At 39.4% G+C, this 18,746-nt stretch overlaps 1 protein-coding gene across 1 annotated transcript in view; it reads left to right on the forward strand.

Annotated features, from left to right (window-relative positions):
- Window positions 1–4,541: 4,541 nt before the first annotated feature.
- The window catches only part of KIF2A (kinesin family member 2A), a 29,919-nt gene continuing 15,714 nt past the window's right edge, over window positions 4,542–18,746 (forward strand). Inside the window, exons 1-10 of the mRNA XM_033164745.1 lie at window positions 4,542–4,657; window positions 6,162–6,177; window positions 6,815–6,869; window positions 8,032–8,154; window positions 9,458–9,558; window positions 10,838–10,933; window positions 12,156–12,210; window positions 15,434–15,596; window positions 17,566–17,656; window positions 18,176–18,239. Of these exons, the coding sequence (XP_033020636.1) occupies window positions 4,542–4,657; window positions 6,162–6,177; window positions 6,815–6,869; window positions 8,032–8,154; window positions 9,458–9,558; window positions 10,838–10,933; window positions 12,156–12,210; window positions 15,434–15,596; window positions 17,566–17,656; window positions 18,176–18,239 (880 nt within the window). The remainder of the gene's footprint in view (window positions 4,658–6,161; window positions 6,178–6,814; window positions 6,870–8,031; window positions 8,155–9,457; window positions 9,559–10,837; window positions 10,934–12,155; window positions 12,211–15,433; window positions 15,597–17,565; window positions 17,657–18,175; window positions 18,240–18,746) is intronic.

Raw genomic sequence — 18,746 nt, forward strand, 5'->3', positions numbered from 1 at the left:
GATTAATTTGACTCCTCACTAGTATTTGAAATGGAATCTCATTCATATGTTTGGCAAGCTTAGTGTGGTCCTAACTGATGGTTTATCACGTTCTTATGAAAAGAGTATATACCGGTATATGTGAATTTTGAACAAAAAGCCCTTTAGAGCTAGGGCAGTCTATATCAGCAGGTAACCGCGATATATCCTCTCATAGATTGTCATTAGTTAACATATTCATTTATTTTCAAACATTTGTCAGTTCCTGAAATCTGTGAGTTCAGTTCTGTGAGTATTGTATAGTAGTCATAGAACTGTAGAAGACTTAACCTTGGGAGGTGGGTAGTTTCTTCATGTTATGAAGAAACATACTTTGGGGAATCTACAGTCTTCGTGGTTGTGACACATCATCTTTGAACAGGAACAGAAAAAGCATTATGGTTATCTCCTGTTTTGACCAATACATCATAGGTTTTTAAATTTTCACAAGATGAAGATGAGAGGGGAAAGGTAAGACATAATTCCTGTAATCCAGCCAAGGAAAGTTGTGTGCAGAAGCAAGCTTACATGTGAACAACATGGATGCAGGTATCCATTTGTATTCATATAGGCAGTGCTCTTGTTCCAGTTGAAGTGGCTACTTGTATATTTTTATGATTGTGGGAATGTGCATCACAATCCAGAACAACTGCCCATTGGGCAAGACTTGTATGCAACAAGAGCTAGATTGTGACCATAGTTCTGTTAAATTCCTTTAGGTCAAGAAGTATGTATAGCCAGAATGATAGACAAACACCATTCTTTGTTAGTTTTTAAGGTTCTGGTTCATTCTTAATTTTTCTGTCCCTACAGGTGTATGTGTATTCTTAGGGTTCTGTCCATACCCATATCCCCCTCCGCCTCTGCTCCCCCAATTCTTAACCAGAAGTGGTTCCCATCAAATCCCCACACCATTCTTAAAAGTATATTGAGTTCCAAAAACAGTTCTGGTATTTGGACAGTTGCTGCCACATGCATGGTATTTTTCTCTGGATGTCTTTGACCAGCTGTTCATTCCCAGATACTCAAACTGCATTTTGAGCAGAGTTTTACAAGCAGTTTGAATGGTATCTCAGGCAGCAGATGAAATTTTACAAAAACAAAAAGTGTGTTTGTGTGTGAGTTTAACATACACAGGTTATCTCAATGTCTTATTGGATTGCCTATGCCTCCACCTTTCCTTTCCTCTAAGCTATCAGGTTTGCCCAATCAAAAGCAATAACTGGGTATTTTCTTGGATCCATTTCTTTTGCACATATTTTCCAGATAGGCAAATTGAGCTTTATAGCTATGGTATTAAGGAACACATCACATCTTCTTGGATGGGTTTGTTGCTTCTCTCATGGCAGAAATAATTATAATAAAAGAAAATTGTCATTTTAATCATAAAGCTTGTGTCTTAAATCCTTTTTCTGTCCCTTCCATGCTTTTTTGTATCCCAAACCAGGTCACTATCAGGAAAGAGATGCTCCCCACTGTTTAAGCATGGTGTACTAAATTCTATCATTCTGTTAATTGGCAGAAGATATCTCAGACTAGAATTGATTTGAGCAGTTGAAGAAGCTGCATTAATTAGTTCCACTTTAGTACAGAAGAGCACAAGCCATTTTGTTCAAATATATACTCAAATGGTTGCTGTTGAGAGAGAGGCAGGAAATGGAATTGAAAATGGGAAGAGAAAAGTAGGTCCCAATATGGGTGGGGAAGCATTGAAGAAGTGAAAGAACTGTGAACATTGTGAATAGGCGATTAATGCTTGATTGTCTGTTCAGGGTGTTGCCTTGATGAACTGTGTCATCTAAAGAAGGTTGGGTGTGATCAGTCAGTACCTGAAATAGGAAAGGGAAATAAATTGCTAACATTGCCTTTTGTATGCAAACTATGAAAATTATTCTGTAATAGAAATTGAATGGCAGAGTTTATTCTGTTAGTAAGGTAGAGTGATACATTTAGAAAGGTGTACACTACTATGTGCAATCTGTTGTAAATAGGCAAAATAATTATAAGATTATTAAGTGCTGCTTTTTTTTTAATTGCATGTGGTTAAATACCCTGACACCTATTTTTTCTGAGTGATTAGATGGTTCAGTATTTATGTATCATTTAGTATCAAAAGAGAAAATTTATGACATTCCTCTGTAGATTTTCTCCTATCTTTTTCAAACTTCAAACTGAAAGCCGGACCAAGTGCTCCGGTGTGCTTCGGTAGGTTTGCAAATTGTCACCTGCGTAGTTGCCATTGGTGAGTAAGAACCTCCTTCAAACAAACAGGCAACAAAGCTTTTGTAAACTGGAAAAGTTGTTTTTCCTTCTCTCTTTTAGGTCATTAGTATCACATTGCAAATGATTACCATAGATATATGAAGGAGTTCCATGGGCTTATTTGTAAGGCTGCCCTTATGGGCAGTGATCCAAAGGGAGGGAAATGTGTCTTCAGCCACAGTGTTCTTTGTAGTTTCACAGCTGCAATTTCTATAACTCAAGCCGCTTAAAAAACTGGTCAGCAGCTCCACTCATCACTTGTGGAAGTTACAGTGGTACCTTGATTCTCGAAAAGCTTACCGGTAGTTGTCAAACAAATCAGCTCCCGAACGCCACAAACCCGGAAGTAAGTGTTTCAGTTTGCGAACGTTTTTTGGAAGCCGAACGTCTGATGCGGCTTCCACTTGAGTGCAGGAAACTCCTGCAGACAATCGGAAGCTGCGCCTTGGTTTTCGAACGGTTTCGGGAGTCGAACACACGCCTGGAACGGATTGCGTTTGAGAACCAAGGTACCACTGTACAACAACATGCAATTGTGCGTCTTCCCTGAGATGCACATAAAACAGTTCTTTTATACCTGTTGACTTATCCATTGACTTTAGCATTTAGGGAGTCGTGCTTTTGTATACTCCTGATCTTTCCAGTATGGATTTAGGTCTGGTTTTGACATGAAAACTCATTTCTGGCGACATCCAACTCAGTCTCTCATTTTCATCTGCTGAACTGTTGTTTGATAGCTGTGAAGAACTGGATGGAGTGCAACAAGCTGAAATTTAATCCAGATAAAACAGAAGTAAAATGGGTATATGGACCACTTGACTTAGGGCTGAGTTTATATCCTGTTCCAGTTGGGATTGCACTCATCCTGAAAGATGTTCAGCTTTTGCAGGTGCGCTCTTGCCACAACCATTCATGCCCAAGTGACTTCTACATTAGACTGCTGTACCACATACTATATGGGACTGTCATTGAAAACCATTCAGAAATTCAATTAGCGTAGAACACTTTATCCAGAATGCTCATGGGAATAGGGTGATTCAGTTCTGTCATGTCTGTTCTGTTTGATCTGCACTGGTTGCCTATTAGTTTCTGGTCAGAATTCAGTATTTTGGTGTTAAAACTTTAAATACATTAATGCAGAGGTGGCTAACCTGTGGTCCTCCAGAGGTTGCTGGACTACGACTCCCAACATTGTTTATTTGCTTTTGGCTGTCTGGGGATGGAATTGGAGTCCAACACCATCTGGAGGATCACAGCATAACCACTGCTCCCTTAATGGCTTGCAACCTGAATACTTTCGGAACCAGTTTCTTCCACATGCTTAGATTGTCATCAGACACCTTACAGATCCCTCAACCTCAGGAGGTAAAGCTGATGTCAGCTAGGGTTTGGCTCTTTCTGTTGTGGTGCCTGTCCCATGAAATGCCCTGACAAATGAAACCTGCTAGGTCCCATCACTGGTCTGCCTCAACCAGTTGATGAAGACCTGGCTTTTTAACAAGACCTTCAATTAATTGAGTTATTTTGCACTGGCTTCGTTTTATGCTTATTTTGTCCTGCTGGAATTGTTAAATCTGTTGGGTATTGTTATGGTACTATTTTAACTGTGTGTGGGGAGATTAGTTGCCTTGAGTCTCTTCAGAGAATAAGTTGGGATATAACTTTTAAAAATTAATATTCACATAATTGTCTCTGGCATTGCTATGAAAACTCATTAATTGTGCATTTCTGTGCATATAGTGGAGTATATGGGTGTTGTTCTAGAGTAGCCAATGTGGTACCCCCAGTATGTTATTGGACTTCAGTTCCCATCAGCCCCAACCAACATGGTCGGTGGTCCAGGATGATGAAAGTCCAGCAACATCTCAAGGGCACCATGTTGCATACTCCTTCTGCAGCTTCTGATGTAAGTTCTGAGTGTCATTTGACATTCTGGGATTGATTGATAGCAGTGTTTGAGGAAAAATAAAGGGGAAAATAAGCCATATTGAATTTTTTTAAGAAAGTATTTTATTAGAAATTCAGTTCAGGCTGAAGGCCTGCATGCACTGACCAGGTAGTAAGTGTCACTGAAAACAATGGAATTACAGAGTAGACATGTGATTGCATATCAGTTTGCATATCATAGTGTGATGCATTTTTAAAAAATGAATTCCTTTGCAAATAAAATAATAGAGATAGAATAAAGCCATTTTGATGGAAATTCTATAAATTGTTGAAGGAGTACTTATACTTCCATTCCAGGCCGAATACATGAAGCTATGGTGACATCTTTAAATGAAGATAACGAAAGTGTTACTGTTGAGTGGATTGAAAATGGTGATACTAAAGGAAAAGAGGTACAATATAATTATATTGACTATCTAAAAAAAGTTATGTTTGTTCTCAGTTGATCTTGGTTCAAAATTGGCCTAACGTATAATATACCATAGACATTCAGAATGAAATATAAAGCTCTGTGACTGAGTGTTTTGAAGATGTACTGGTGAAATGAAGGCCAACAGAATAGGCTATATGATGACATATGAAAATAACTATTAAATGCTTGTTTCATATAGATCTGGTTCACACGTCACATTAAACCATAGTTAAAAGAAATGTGAAAGTGCAGTGTGCTAGTGCATGCTGCTGAAATCACAAGCACTTGTTCTTCCCTTGCTCATCCTGGCATCAAACAAACTATGAGTCTGGGTTCAGATGTAATGACAAGCAAGACTATAGCTTGTTCTCCACCAGGGTGGAGGCAGCAGGAGTGAGGGAGGAAAAAAGTGCCTATTATATAGTAGCTTCTCCCCCATTCAGCTGTGCTTTTTTCATGCAACACAAAGGAGGAATAGAGTTAAAATGCTGCCATCAGCATAAAACAGAAGTAGTATTTTTGGTATATAAACTAAACCAGTTGTTGCCATGGTTGCTTAAGATATGTGTCTACACAAATCTGAAACCTACTTTTCTATGTTCAGGGACTGACCCCTCTGGAACATGAAAAACTAATGTTTGGGGGGACCTCATCCCTCTGTGGCCCTGTGTTTTTCTGGAGAACAGGCTGCTGTCTAATAGAGCTAGCTCAGAAATTAGCACATTTCTTGGATAACTGGCAGAAGGAAAAGGCTGGAGTGGGGGGGGGAGAAAAAATTATACCCTTTCCTCTTTAAAATACAGGAAGGAGGAGGCTTCACCAGGCAAGGATTGGTGCGTAAGGTGGGATGCAAAGATGGCTACCCAAAACTGAAAGTTCTAGGTATAAGGCTGAGCTTACCCTAGCAAGGGCCTCTCTGGGAATTGCACTGCTTTTAGAGGTCTCAGTCACATCGTCTTTTTTTTTTTTAAACCTAATAAGAGTGGAGTGGAAGGTACACAAATAAGGGATGAATTAACTTTTCTTTTTGGCATAGGAGTTTGTGTGCTGAATTCTAGAGTGTGTTGCAGTACTCAGAAAATTCAGGACTGTTATCAGTCACTTGATAAATGGTTGTCTTGATTGAATAAAAATGTTCCCAGGCCAGAGTATAGAAGTGTGGGATACTCCCTTTTCCATTTCAAAGGGTGCTAGTGGGAACTGCAGGTTCATTTTGTGCTAAGTAATTGGACATTGCCACTAATCTTTCCAGGCAAAATAGAGACTTTTTACCCCATATAATGATGTGTGGACTTCAAATGGAAGTGAGCTGCTACTCTGTGGCAATGAAACCATGTGGCCTGTCTTGTGTTGTTGTTTTTAAAAAATTAAAATGCAGGATTTATTTGTTTGCTTTGAACAATCTATCTTTCTCATATGCAGATTGACTTGGAGAGTATTTTTTCGCTTAACCCAGACCTTGCTCCTGAAGAAGATGATCCCAGCCCAGAGACCCCACCACCTCCAACACCTTCCGCTAAAGTGAACAAATTGTGAAGGTTGGTAATATATAATGCAATGCCATTTGACTAAAATTACTCTTGTTCAGTTTGCCTGTTGCTACATGATGTTCTTTATTTCAGAATTCCAGGTTTAGCTATTAAATGGTTTTTATAGGCAGTGCACAGAGATGAATTCTTTATTGACCTTTGCCTTTCTCCATGCCAACAACACATTTTATATAGCACTGGTCTTCTCCATGGCCCAAGTTTTACCAGTGAGTGGGGCTGCTCACATGACATCAAGTGACCTATTTTACCCATGCAGTTTGAATCAAATTGTGCAGGCAAAGGCACAGCGCTCTGTAAGCCCTGACAATCAGCTGACCCCTTTTAGACCCAACCATATCTTTACCTGCCCCACACCTGATTACCAATAGCTTAACATAATTTGCTATTTTACAGCTCATTTACCCAGTTTGAAAAGATTCATTTGCAGGCAAGCTATATATCAATTGGAAATGTAGAGTAAGCTTGCTGATTTTCTTGGGGAAGGGTGTAAAGGATTTCTGAGAATTTTGTTGACTTGCTGTTCCTCCCTAATTGCTGAAAGGATATGAATCAGCCAACTACTTAGTTTAAAAAAAGAAAAAAACCTGCAGATTGGCTAACAAATTAATAATGTCTGTCTTTCTAGAATCGAAGGACAGTGGTACCTGCTAAAGTTGAAGCTCCTACTAGAGACAACAGAGGTAAGTTAGCAAATTATTTATATCCCATTTGAAAATGCAAAAAGTAAGGTGATAAATTCCAGTTTAATTGTCCAGATCTAATAGCAAAACATTTTGTCTGTGCCTTACTTCGCTGTAAGCTCACTGCCTGGTAATTTTGTTTTACATTTTACCTGCACTCAACCAGCTAGGATGTCCAGAAGTACAAAAGAAGTTACTTCTTTTGTTCTTGAGTTTATGCTGTAGTTGGCCCTGCTGTGAGAGTAAGGACCTTTCTTCTTTGTGTCTGAGTAATCTTGCAGTTGTATAGAAAATTTCCGGACCACTCAGAACACATCAGCTACTGATAAGCAACCTGTCCTTTCATATCTGAGTTATTTTTGCTTCTTATTTGCAGACTTGCTTTCTAGTTGGCTGATAGAGGGAGCTGCAGAAGAGAACTTAAGCATTTGTTATATTCAAGCCATTTGAGCATGACAGCAGAGGGGGCTTGAGGGAGAGAGGGAGAAAACTGCCTGGGATGAAAATCTCTGTGTGGTTCATTCCTGCCCTGTTCTCTTTCACTTCACTCCCACACCAACCAGAGGATTTGGTAAATACTCCTCTGCTCCACTTCCTTGATTTATCAGTTCCAGTAGCAGTATGAATATTTATACCTAAATAGGGTGTGGGACTCCTCCTACAATCTGCATGCATGTGTAATATCTGGGCTGATATACAGATAATAAGACCCAACTAGTTCCTCACAAATGTTCATGAAACATGTTATTAACTTACCACCAAGCCCTCTATTTTTTCCTCCCTGATGCAACTTGTTTTGAAAGATTGAACTGTCATAAAGAGAGACTTGCTTCAGTAGTTCTGCTGGCCTGGAAACAACATCTACCTAAACTGATGTGTCATATTGAGGGATAAATTTCACCCCCCCCAACAGCAATTGATAATAGTTCATGTATATTTGAGTCTAATACTGTATTGGTTTGTCTCATAGCATAGTCGCATAAAGTACCGGTTTATGTCCCAAAAATAGTTTTATAAAGTTTTTTCTTAATTATAAATTGTTTTGGTTTTACACATTATTCTGTTACTTAACTAATCGTTCTGTTTAGAAATTGGTGCAGTTCCTTCTTTTGTGTTTATGCACAGTCTCTTAGTAATATTTTTGTTTTTTTGTTTTTTGCAGTGGTTGGTTCTGCACGTGCGCGGCCTACTCAGCTTCCTGAACAGTCTTCCTCTACACAACAGAATGGTAGTGTTTCAGATATATCTCCAGTTCAAGCTGCAAAAAAGGAATTTGGACCCCCTTGTATGTAAATCATGTATCAAGGATTCATTCATTTTAGGCATTACATGTACATTCTCTTGGGCAATTATATAAATTCATAAGTGAGTTGTCTGCACAATGTTATGCCTACTTAGAGAAATCACAATGTGATTGTTCTTCCATCGTCCTGTTGGTAACAGTGCATCTGCAGAATGTTAGTTCTTCTAAAATAATGGCCCATTATTAAAAATTGACCAGACCTTTTATTAGGTCAAACCAAGAGAATAACATGTATGTAAGTTGGTGCCTGCTGTGTGTTGTTACATTTCCCTGTCCATATCCCTTAAACTGTGCCTGCAGAGTTGAGAGAACTACACTGAGGTAGTAGGGAGGTTAACATTGACCACAACTTCATTGGCTTACACAGAGTTTGACTTGGTATAGGGCAAAAATGTGACTTTTTGCAGCTCTGCTGCTGTCAGCTTTATTACTCAGCCCACATCCTGGAGAAAACATGAGGGGGTAGAAAACAGGCTCAAACCAGCTATGGTACAACTGCAGTGACCATTCCTGTCAACCTTGGGTGAGGCAGGCAGGACAGCCCCTCAGCAGGGATGGACCTTAAAGTGACCCTCCTTGCCCCCCCCCCCAGTTCCAGCCCTGTTAACCCTCATCCAAGGATCCTATAATATGCCTCCAATGCTAGTCATAAAGTTGTGGCAAAAACAGAAAACATAGAAACATAATAAGCAGCTAAAATATTGCTATGGTGAAGGCAGCCCCCCTGCTTTGCTAAGCCAATCATTATTGAGGGTAAAATTCCTTCCCAATCTTGTCAGACTAATGTATGTCCATAGCAAGGTAATTGATCAGCACTGTAAATGAGAGAGAATGGATGCAATGATGAAGTCATTGTGATTAAACTGGACCTCTTAACCTGTAACCTGGGATTGGACAAGAAGGATGAACTTCTGTCTCTGGTTCACAGCAAAGTACAGCCCAAGCAATCTGTCATCACAGCTAGGCATTGGGGGACCAGCCAGGTGGAACAGGAGCCACAGCATGGCTGAAAGGTAACCATACTGTGTTCCACTTAGCAATGCTAGCAAGACATCAGCAATGTCTTCAGCAGCCCCCACATCATCTTGTATCAGCACAAAATGAGCTGTGTAAGTGAAGACCCAGGACTGTTCTGAAAGTAATCAAATTGCCGAAATTAAGCCCTGTTTATGCTGAACAGCTTAGGAAGTTCATGAATGTAAGCACTTCTCAGTTCAGTGGTAAAATGATTTAAAATTTGAAGTAGTATGCATATAAAAGAAACTTGCTTTTCTTCCCCTTTAAGCACGCAGAAAATCAAATTGTGTGAAAGAAGTTGAAAAATTGCAGGAAAAACGTGAGAAACGAAGATTACAACAGCAGGAACTTAGAGAGAAACGCGCTCAGGTTTGTTTTTATATATTTCTTCACTTGCTAGTATTTATAATCTGTATTTAAGCAAGTTACTTCAACTAAAGTTGAATTTCCTGGCTCATTAGCTACTGCTTCCTAAGATGGAGTAGGCAAATCATTGCTGCATATTTGTTACAAGGATGCCATATTTGAGAAAGTGAGGTTTAGGAAGTGTTACTTAATAGCTCTGTAAGCATCTCAGTGAGTAGAAAGTGAACATGATGCTACAATCTTTATTTCAAAAAGTTGCTAATCTTAAGAAAATCCGTTAACATTAATGAGTCTTGTCACAAAGCAGGAGCTTTAGAAGAACCACTTGCATAATCCTGTTGGCAGCTTGCATGTTATGTCCCCATGTATTTTCAGTCTCTTATTGACGTAATAAGAAATATTGGTACTCAAGCAGCTTGATGTTGTACTGATGGTCCTAAGCTGCTGAAGATTTTTCTGTCGCTAGTCTGAAATTAGCAAGAAACAAACTTTTTTGTTCCTTTTCATGAAAAAGAACTTAATACGCAGATTGTAATTTTAAAGCCTGCATGTGTGCTCTGATGCTGATGAAGGATGGGAGTGGGCTTTCATGTCGGGAGCAGCTGTGCACCCGGAAATACCTTACCTTTGAAGTCAGTTGGACTGCCTTTACTTATTCAGGAAATCAGAAAAAGCCAGCTTATGTTAAAATGTGACATCCAGTTTGAGTCCTTTAAGGCGTCTGTGAATATTTTGCATCTAAATAAATCAAGCATAACATGAAAGGGTCTGGAGAACCCCTAGTGTGGTGCCTAGTTGGTGTGGGGAGAGGAGGGATTGTTCCTTTCTGGACAAGAAATGCTTGTGCTGATGGAATAATCAGAAGAGTGTAATGTTGAATCTCTCCCTTATATTTTTTGAAGGAGAAGAAAATGTAGTTGATATATTTTGGGTGTTGTTGAGCAACAGAAGTGCTCAACTTAATTAGCTAACTACAAATCCATATTAATGAGGAGCGGTTTTCAGTATATTTGTCCAAATGATTCAGGTATACACGGAATCAAATATATTTTACATAGGAAGGTCTGGAAAAGAGAGATGGAAGCTCATGCTTTGTTGCAAGATGAAATATTAGCAAGCATGATTTTTGCAATTCTTTTAAAAAAGTTTGGAAAAATGTCACGAAACTGGCAAAAATGTTGTTAAATTGCAAACAAAGGTATCGTATCAGAAGATAATGTCTGAGAAAGAACTACTCTATGTTATAAAGTTGACAGCCATTTCCCCCCCCCCCCCCTTTTAGGAAGTTGATGCTACAAATCCAAATTATGAAATTATGTGTATGATCAGAGATTTCAGGGGGAGTCTGGATTATAGACCACTGACAACTGCAGACGCAGTAAGTTTTGCTACAACTCTCACAGTGTGAGAATTTGGGAAAGTTTAAAATAAATTGTAAATGACATTGTGGTGGTGTGGCCAAATAATAAATACCACATTTATTTGAGTCTAATGCGCATCTTTTTTTTTTTTTTTGCCAAATTAAGCTGCAAAAAATTGGGTATGCATTAGATTCTATTGTGCATTAGACTTGAGTAAATACGCAGCTCACTGCCAGCGAGGTGTGTGTGCGGCTGTGCACTCCTCAATGGAGAGGTGGGACGGAGCCTGTACCCACCGCTGGCTAGCGGGACCGCCTTGCCCGGCTCCTCTCCCTGCCAAACCTGCAGCCACCTCAAAACTTTCAGCCTGTCTGTTGTAAAGAGTACACTTTTTGCCTATGCACATTACATTTCCCAGCAAGTGCTTTTTTGGTTTCAAGGTTCTGAAAATTGAGGTGCGCATTACATTTGATGGCACATTAGACTTGAGTAAATACAGTATGTGGTGAGGCTTATATTGCAACTGTTGTACTTCCGCAAGCTTTCTGGTTTTAATGTGCTTTGAACTGACAAAGATATGTGTGGGTGTCATATATTTTGCTGAGCTGGGAACTGGTAGATCTCAGTCATGGCAACCTGTAATCTCAGAGGCTCCTAAATGCACCTTTGAGATTATAGCAGTTATGGCTGGAGACTGTAAGATCTTAGCTCTTTTTCTAAACCTGTTCCTGTTTGTGATAAAAGTGGCCCAGCATAATATCTGATCAAACCTTAACATGAATAATTATGCAGTTATGGCTTTAACAAGTAATTCAAATAGCAACATGCAAACGTTTCCATCACTTTTCAGGTGTTTTCCAAATGGCCAGGAGAATCTGCCTAGACCACAATGATATTGAGCATAGTCCTGAAAAGCTGTAAGGAGTATGTCCTGCAGTTTGAGCTTTTTGCTCTGTGGAGGGCTGAACCACATGTGTCTACAGTATTTTAATTCAAGGTCACATGTGAGGCTTTATCTCGGTATAGATACTTTTGTAACAGAGTAAACTCATTGAAATTAATGAAGCTGTTAGCCATCTATTAATTTCAGTAGAACTAAGGTTGGGTATAACCTGCTGCTGAATCCTTTTGTTTTTGATCACGTACATCACTTTAATTATTGAAATAAACTGTCTTTTAAGTTTCTGTTTCAGAATTGGTTCAGAATTACTAATTTCATTGACTCTTTTTTTTTTTAAGATTGATGAGCACAGGATATGTGTGTGTGTAAGAAAACGACCACTAAATAAAAAAGGTAGGCCTCTTTTTAATATGCAGGCTTTTATCTAGTTTCTGGGAGGTGGGTAATAACTTTATTTTATATTTGTCTTGAGGCCACATGCTGAGTTGATTTTTTTTTTCCAGGCTGCCCCGAAAGGTTTCTATAAGGGAGGGTGAATAAGTTTTATCAAGTGGGTACTAGGATAACTCCAAGCATTTGGATTTCTCCTAGAGCACATTTGGAGCCGTTTCTGGTTTATTCACACACACACACACACACACACACACACACTCACTCACTATAATTTTGGTTTTCTGGAACCTCCTTATTGGTCATATCTAGAAGTGATGTCTCCTTTTAGCATTGTTCTGTACATATGGACATCACAATTTGTAAAGAGGGCCTGTCTTTTCAAAGATCAAGGCAACTTACACGAAAAGTACAATAAGCAATGAAAAAATGAACTCTCCCTTCCCTTCCTCCATCCCTTCCTCCCTCCCTTCCTTCCTTCCTCTCTGTAAGACCAAGTAGCAATACAGACTTTGGTAACTAGTCTTCACATTCCCTCTGAAATGCCAAGAGGAAGGCAGCCTAGACTATCTGAATTCTCTTAAGTTCAATATAGAACCCCCTCCAAAGATGAAGTGTTGTGGCATTATCTTACCAAAGTGAAGGTTATTTTATTCATCCAAATCTCAAATGCCTGGTTCTATGTAAGTAACACTTCTGTTCAAAAAAACACCTAGTTTATTTGGAAGCTTCTAATGTTCCCATAACTAAATTAGGTATTAGTGTAAATGTTGAAATTGTGATGGAATTTCTCTGGGGAGGGGATTACTTGGGAATTATGTAATGAGATGGTTACATAATGTTCCATTTGAGTGTCTTGTGAAGAGCAATGATGCATTAAATATTATGATGATGCTAGCAGCTCTGTAGAGCGTATTTAGCTGTAACTTAAGTTCTAGGCATATTTGGCTTTCTTCATGCAGGTCCTTAAGCATCAATTTGAATATCATGGTATTATGGTGTGGAGTGATGGTTCTCATGTTATCTCATATAATGATGAAAAAAATTACCACTGCAATAGCAATCAATTTAAAATTTGGGGGCTGGTTAATATTAGTCCATGATTAATCAGACACTCACTCCTCTCCCATCAGTCTGTCCAGGTCCTAACCTGCAGTCATTGCCAACATGCAGTTCTAGGGCCCAGAAGATGTCTGGAGTATCAAGAAAATAAGGATACTGTCCCACATAATTTTATAACCTGTTAATCATAGCAGTGCCAATGCCAAAGCCAACCAAATAATGTGGGAGAGGAATGCATCTTCCTGATTTCTCATAGGAGCCAGCAAGAGTAGGAGAAGAGTTTATGTATCTTCCCCCAACTGTAATGGGTGACTCATAAGGGCTTATCTATAGTTGCCTTTCCTCTGCGCTTTCTGAGTTACCCTTTTTTTCTTTTTGCTCCGGAGATTTACCTACAAGAAACTTGCTCTTTAAAGCTCAATCGGAGCAAATGGCAATATGTTGAAAACCCAAATTGCTGTTTTCTCAAATTCAGTTTTTAAGGGCGGGTTTTCGTGGGGAAAGCTCTGGAGCACAAAAAAGAAAGGGGGGCACTCTGACATGGAGCTTTAAAGCATTAACCTGTGTCTGAAAGAGCAGGGAAAACAGCAGGGCGAAAGGATAATAAGCCCATAAGAGATATGGGGGGGGGGGAGCACTTGCACAGGTTGCTGAACACTTCCAAGGCTAGGAAGGCAGGGCTGAACAGGAAACATTCTGTAGCTCAGCTTACTTACTATACTTACTTACTTACTTACTTACGTACTGCCCTACTGTCCTTCACTGTAAGGTCCTAGGGCAGGATACAACATTACAAACAATTTAAAACAACCTACAAGTATAAAAACAAGGTGGGTCAAAAAAACACACACCTCAGGTGTCAAAAGCTAAGGCCTTCAGATTTGCAGCTGGTCCCCAGATTAGATTCAATAGGATTTCATTTTCTCTATCCTCACCAGGTTTGATTGGGCGAACTATTGCAAGACAATATATTGAGGAGGTTTGGTGCTGTAATAAAAGTTTATTTAATCAACTTTTCCAGAATTTTCACCTGGGCATTCTAGTTTTTAAAGTGAAACATGAAATGTGAGAGTCTTTAACTCTCTGAACTTAAAAATATAATTCACTCAGTGTTTTAAAACCTGAAGTTCCAACTTTATCCTGAAGGTGTGAGTGACTAAGAATACCCTTAATGTTTTCATTTATAATATCATGAGATTCATTGTAATCTTCCTAGGAGACAGATCACAATCAGTTTATCCTGCTTGTATAACCAATACTAGCTAAATTAAACTACAGGGAGATGTGTGTCTCTGTTGAGTTTTGGCATGCTACTTAAGATGTTTAAAAGTTGTGAATACTGTATGTGTATTCAGATAATTTTTTTTTTTAAAAAAAGAACAAAATTGGGGTCTAATGGGCCTTGAAGTATAGTCAGGTCTGTAGTATAGTGTGCCCTATGAACCATCTATTGAACTTTTTCTTTCCAGTTATATTTTTCTGTTTCACTTGCAAATATAGGGCAGAAATTTCCATTTTATTTTCCTGCCACATGGTTACAACACTTCTCTCAAAGCTAAACTTTGGTTGCTTCCCAGTAACTGGGTGGTTAGGTGAAAGGTCAGAATCAAAACACTTACTTCAATGTAGAGCTCTTTGTATGAGAAACCTCAATGTATTCTGATTTCTATCCAGAGGGGTTTTTCCCCCCTCACAGAAATAGGACACATTAATGCATTTGACTGTACATACAAAGCACCTTTTGTTTGCATGTCTCTTGGAACATTGGGCTTTGTGTATGTTGTTGCTGACTCAGGCATTTCATACAATTAACAATAGCTAATATTAATGAATGTACAAACTGATGAAATCAAGTTGGCTATCTCATTTTCCCTTGAAGTTGGGTAATGATTTCTTTATGTACTGTTCTTGCAACAAGCTATTTATGCATGCAGATTAAAAAAACCAAATAGACTGAATATGATTCTAGTTTAAACTGAACGGCCTGAAAATACATGTACATATGTATTTTTTTGCTTCCAAAGATGCACTTTATAGTAATACCAGATTTACATAAATTGCTTTGAAAAGATTTAACTATTTTTGGATGTATGACTAATGTCTCAATTAATTGTGAAGTTTGTATATCCAAAAAATAATAATTCACATTTAATTGCTGTTTTAGAAACTGTAATGAAAGATCTTGATGTAATAACAATCCCTAGCAAAGATGTTGTGATGGTACATGAGCCCAAACAAAAGGTGGATTTAACACGGTACTTAGAAAACCAAACTTTCCGCTTTGACTATGCCTTTGATGACAGCGCTCCTAATGAAATGGTGTACAGGTATGTGTCCCCATTTTGAAGTTTGTTGCTGTTGTCTCTTGTCAGTAAGTTCGTGTTCTGTTTACCTTGTATTCCTGTGTGTTGTTACTGCTATTCCTATGTGTTTGTCTCTTTTTCTACTCCCCCTCCCAAAAGAACATATTTTCCTAGACACAGTTATATTTAAACTGTAATAGCTTTATCCAGTGTGAGTATTTTTGTGTCACTGTTCTGGCCTCCCCCCCCCCTTTTGGAGGCAGAAGATCATTACACAAAGGGGTTAAGACCTCATTTAGAACCGGAGAGGCAGGTTCTAAAGATCTGGGCAGAAGAAAAACAGACTCTGCTAGGGTTTCTTGAGAAGCTGCTAGTATTTTTCCAAAGTCATCTTAGAGAGGCAAGAATAAGTCTGGAAATATGCTCCTTTAATGTCACTTATCTTAAGCTAGTTTGGATGGAAGGAAAGGCCTGAAAAATGTGCGAATGGGAGGGAGTAGGTGGCAGAAAGAAAGAAAAGGTTAGTCCCGCCCACTTATGACTGCCGTCCTGCCTGCTGTTTGGTATGCAGCCCCTGACAGATTAGCCCCAAGTGAATGCAGCCCTTGGTGGAAAAGGTCGCCCATCTCTGCTCTTCATGGTACAGTTTGAATCTGAGTCTCCTCCTAGGTGGATCAGGAGGATCCACAATTCCATCAATCGTTACCACTTTCGCACTCCTGCAATTAGTACAAATAGAGAATACAGAAATGTTCAGAAGTTCCAGGCCAGCATTGCAAAGCAAAAGGGCTCTGTGTGCATCATTTTAGGTCAATAGGGAGTGCTTTTTTCTTTAGAACGGAGGTGGTGAAACTTTAGCCCAGGGGTCAGCAAACTTTTTCAGCAGGGGGCTGGTTCACTGTCCCTCAGACATTGTGGGGGGCCGGACTATATTGGGTGGGGTGGGGGAATGAACCAATTCCTATGCCCCACAAATAACCCAGAGATGCATTTTAAATAAAAGGACACATTCTACTCATGTAAAAACACGCTGATTCCCAGACCATCCGCGGGCCAGATTTAGAAGGTGATTGGGCCAGATCCGGCGCCCGGGCCTTAGTTTGCCTATCCATGCTTTAGCCTATAAGCCAGTCTTTGGCCCCCAACGGGGGAGGTCTGATTTGGCCCATGAGGCCATTTGGCCCACAAGGTCATACCTACCTATCAGTTATCTTCACTTGGGATGTCAGCTGATTGAAGGCAGGATTCAATACCTCATTGGCTGTGAGTGTCTGTTGCCAGGAGGGGACAGGTGTCTGCAGTCAACACAACAAGATTTATCTGTCTGTTCGCTGGCTGATAAGTGGGGGTTTAATTCTGCCAAAGAAAACCTGTAAAATGCAAGCAGCTTCTTTACAGTTTCTGTAGCAGTGGTGACTGGCGCGGGCAGCAAAGGGGGAAAAGACGAGTCTTTTTTGCTTTGGCCCACCCACCACTGTTGTAGGAAGTGTGAGAAAGAATCCTGCAGAAAACAACTTATGGGAATGGAGGAGGACTTGAAGACTTCCTTTGGACTTCTGAAAGCATTATTTAGAAGGCAGAAAATAAGATCTGACTGCTGCTGAATCCAAAGTTGAATGTAATTTGTGTCAAATTACTCTGCTACTCTCTTTTTTGGTCTAAATTGCAACAGACATTTTCAAAGATTGCTTTTGATATTTTTGCTTAGATGGGGTTATACAAGCTTTATTTCTTACGTAAAGTTTTAAAAAGTTATTATACTAGGCACTCTTGGAGGAAACTGATTTTCTAGATCCATTTCAGTCAAGGGTTTAGGCCTGGTTTTGGCACAGAAACTGTTTTGGCTAGTTAGCTTTTGTTCTTGTTTTTATTATGTATTTTGTGTTTTTATCATGTATTTTATGCTCTGAAACACCCTGAGATCTAAGGATGATGGGTGGTATGCATATTTTAAAAATAATATAATAGCTATGTTTTTATTTCTGTGCTAAAGGTTTACTGCAAGACCACTAGTAGAAACAATATTTGAAAGAGGAATGGCTACATGTTTTGCTTATGGACAAACAGGCAGTGGAAAGACCCATGTAAGTATTTCTGGTGAGCGATACATGCTATTGAAGTGCTTTTATTATAACCTGATAACTAGAAAAGCTTCTAATGTGTTAACAACATAATTGACTCTCTTAAGGGCAAATGCCTCTCAGGGACTGGTGATACACTGTAAAATTTTGTCCCAGGTCCCACTTGTGAACATACTTTATGGAACTTTAAAGGCTGCTTGCAGATAAACTTCATTAGAGTTAGAAACACACACATATATTCTTAGAGTGTCCACCGTTCCCATCACTACAAAATGCTAAAGTAATCTGTGTCTTAAGGGAGCAAATCCAGTTGTTGTTTTTACACAAAGCAGTGGGTCTTCTCAATGAAAATAGTTATTCATGCATGACCCTTGATAACGAGTATGTGGCGTTTGATAGTGCCATGTTCCCAAGATTTATGGCTTGTGGGCGCGGGGGTCTTCGCCTAACGGCCCCTCCACGAGATAAAAGATAGTTGCTGTTTTCATGCTGTTTATTTTATTGTATTATATTTGTCTTTAGACAATGGGTGGTGATTTTTCGGGAAAGAACCAAGACTGTTCAAAAGGAATTTATGCACTAGCAGGTATGTCCTTTGCCTTTGGGCTTGATACAAAAGAGTCTGTATCCTGAACGTATAGCTATACACTTTATGGTATTTGGGTACCACTTAACATCTGAGATTGAGAGATGTAATACTATTCACTAAATGCATAGTTAAGTTGGAATTTGGACATGTGTGAAACTGCAGGCAGAAGGAATCTGTCAGCAGGGGACTTGCCTGCTTCTTCACCCCACTGCAGCTTCCTGCATTCCCAAAAAAGTTGTTTCTGGGGGTCAGGGCAGCCTGTGGATTGGGGTGTGAAGGGATGTTGGGTAAAAGGAAGTCACTGAAAATGGGGCCAAAACACCTTGCAAGAGCAGTATCCCTCACGCAAGGTGCTTCTGTTCTATTTTGACAGTTCCTCTTGCTCCCTATCCCACTTTGTTTTGGAGGCTCCTCTAACCATCAGAAGTAGCTTTTCTGGAGTTACTATAGTAACAGAGGGTTACTATGGGAGAGGGGTTGTGGGGAAGCCTCCTTTCATGTACT

This window comes from Lacerta agilis, chromosome 11 (assembly GCF_009819535.1).
Source record: "Lacerta agilis isolate rLacAgi1 chromosome 11, rLacAgi1.pri, whole genome shotgun sequence".
Classification (NCBI taxonomy): domain Eukaryota; kingdom Metazoa; phylum Chordata; class Lepidosauria; order Squamata; family Lacertidae; genus Lacerta; species Lacerta agilis.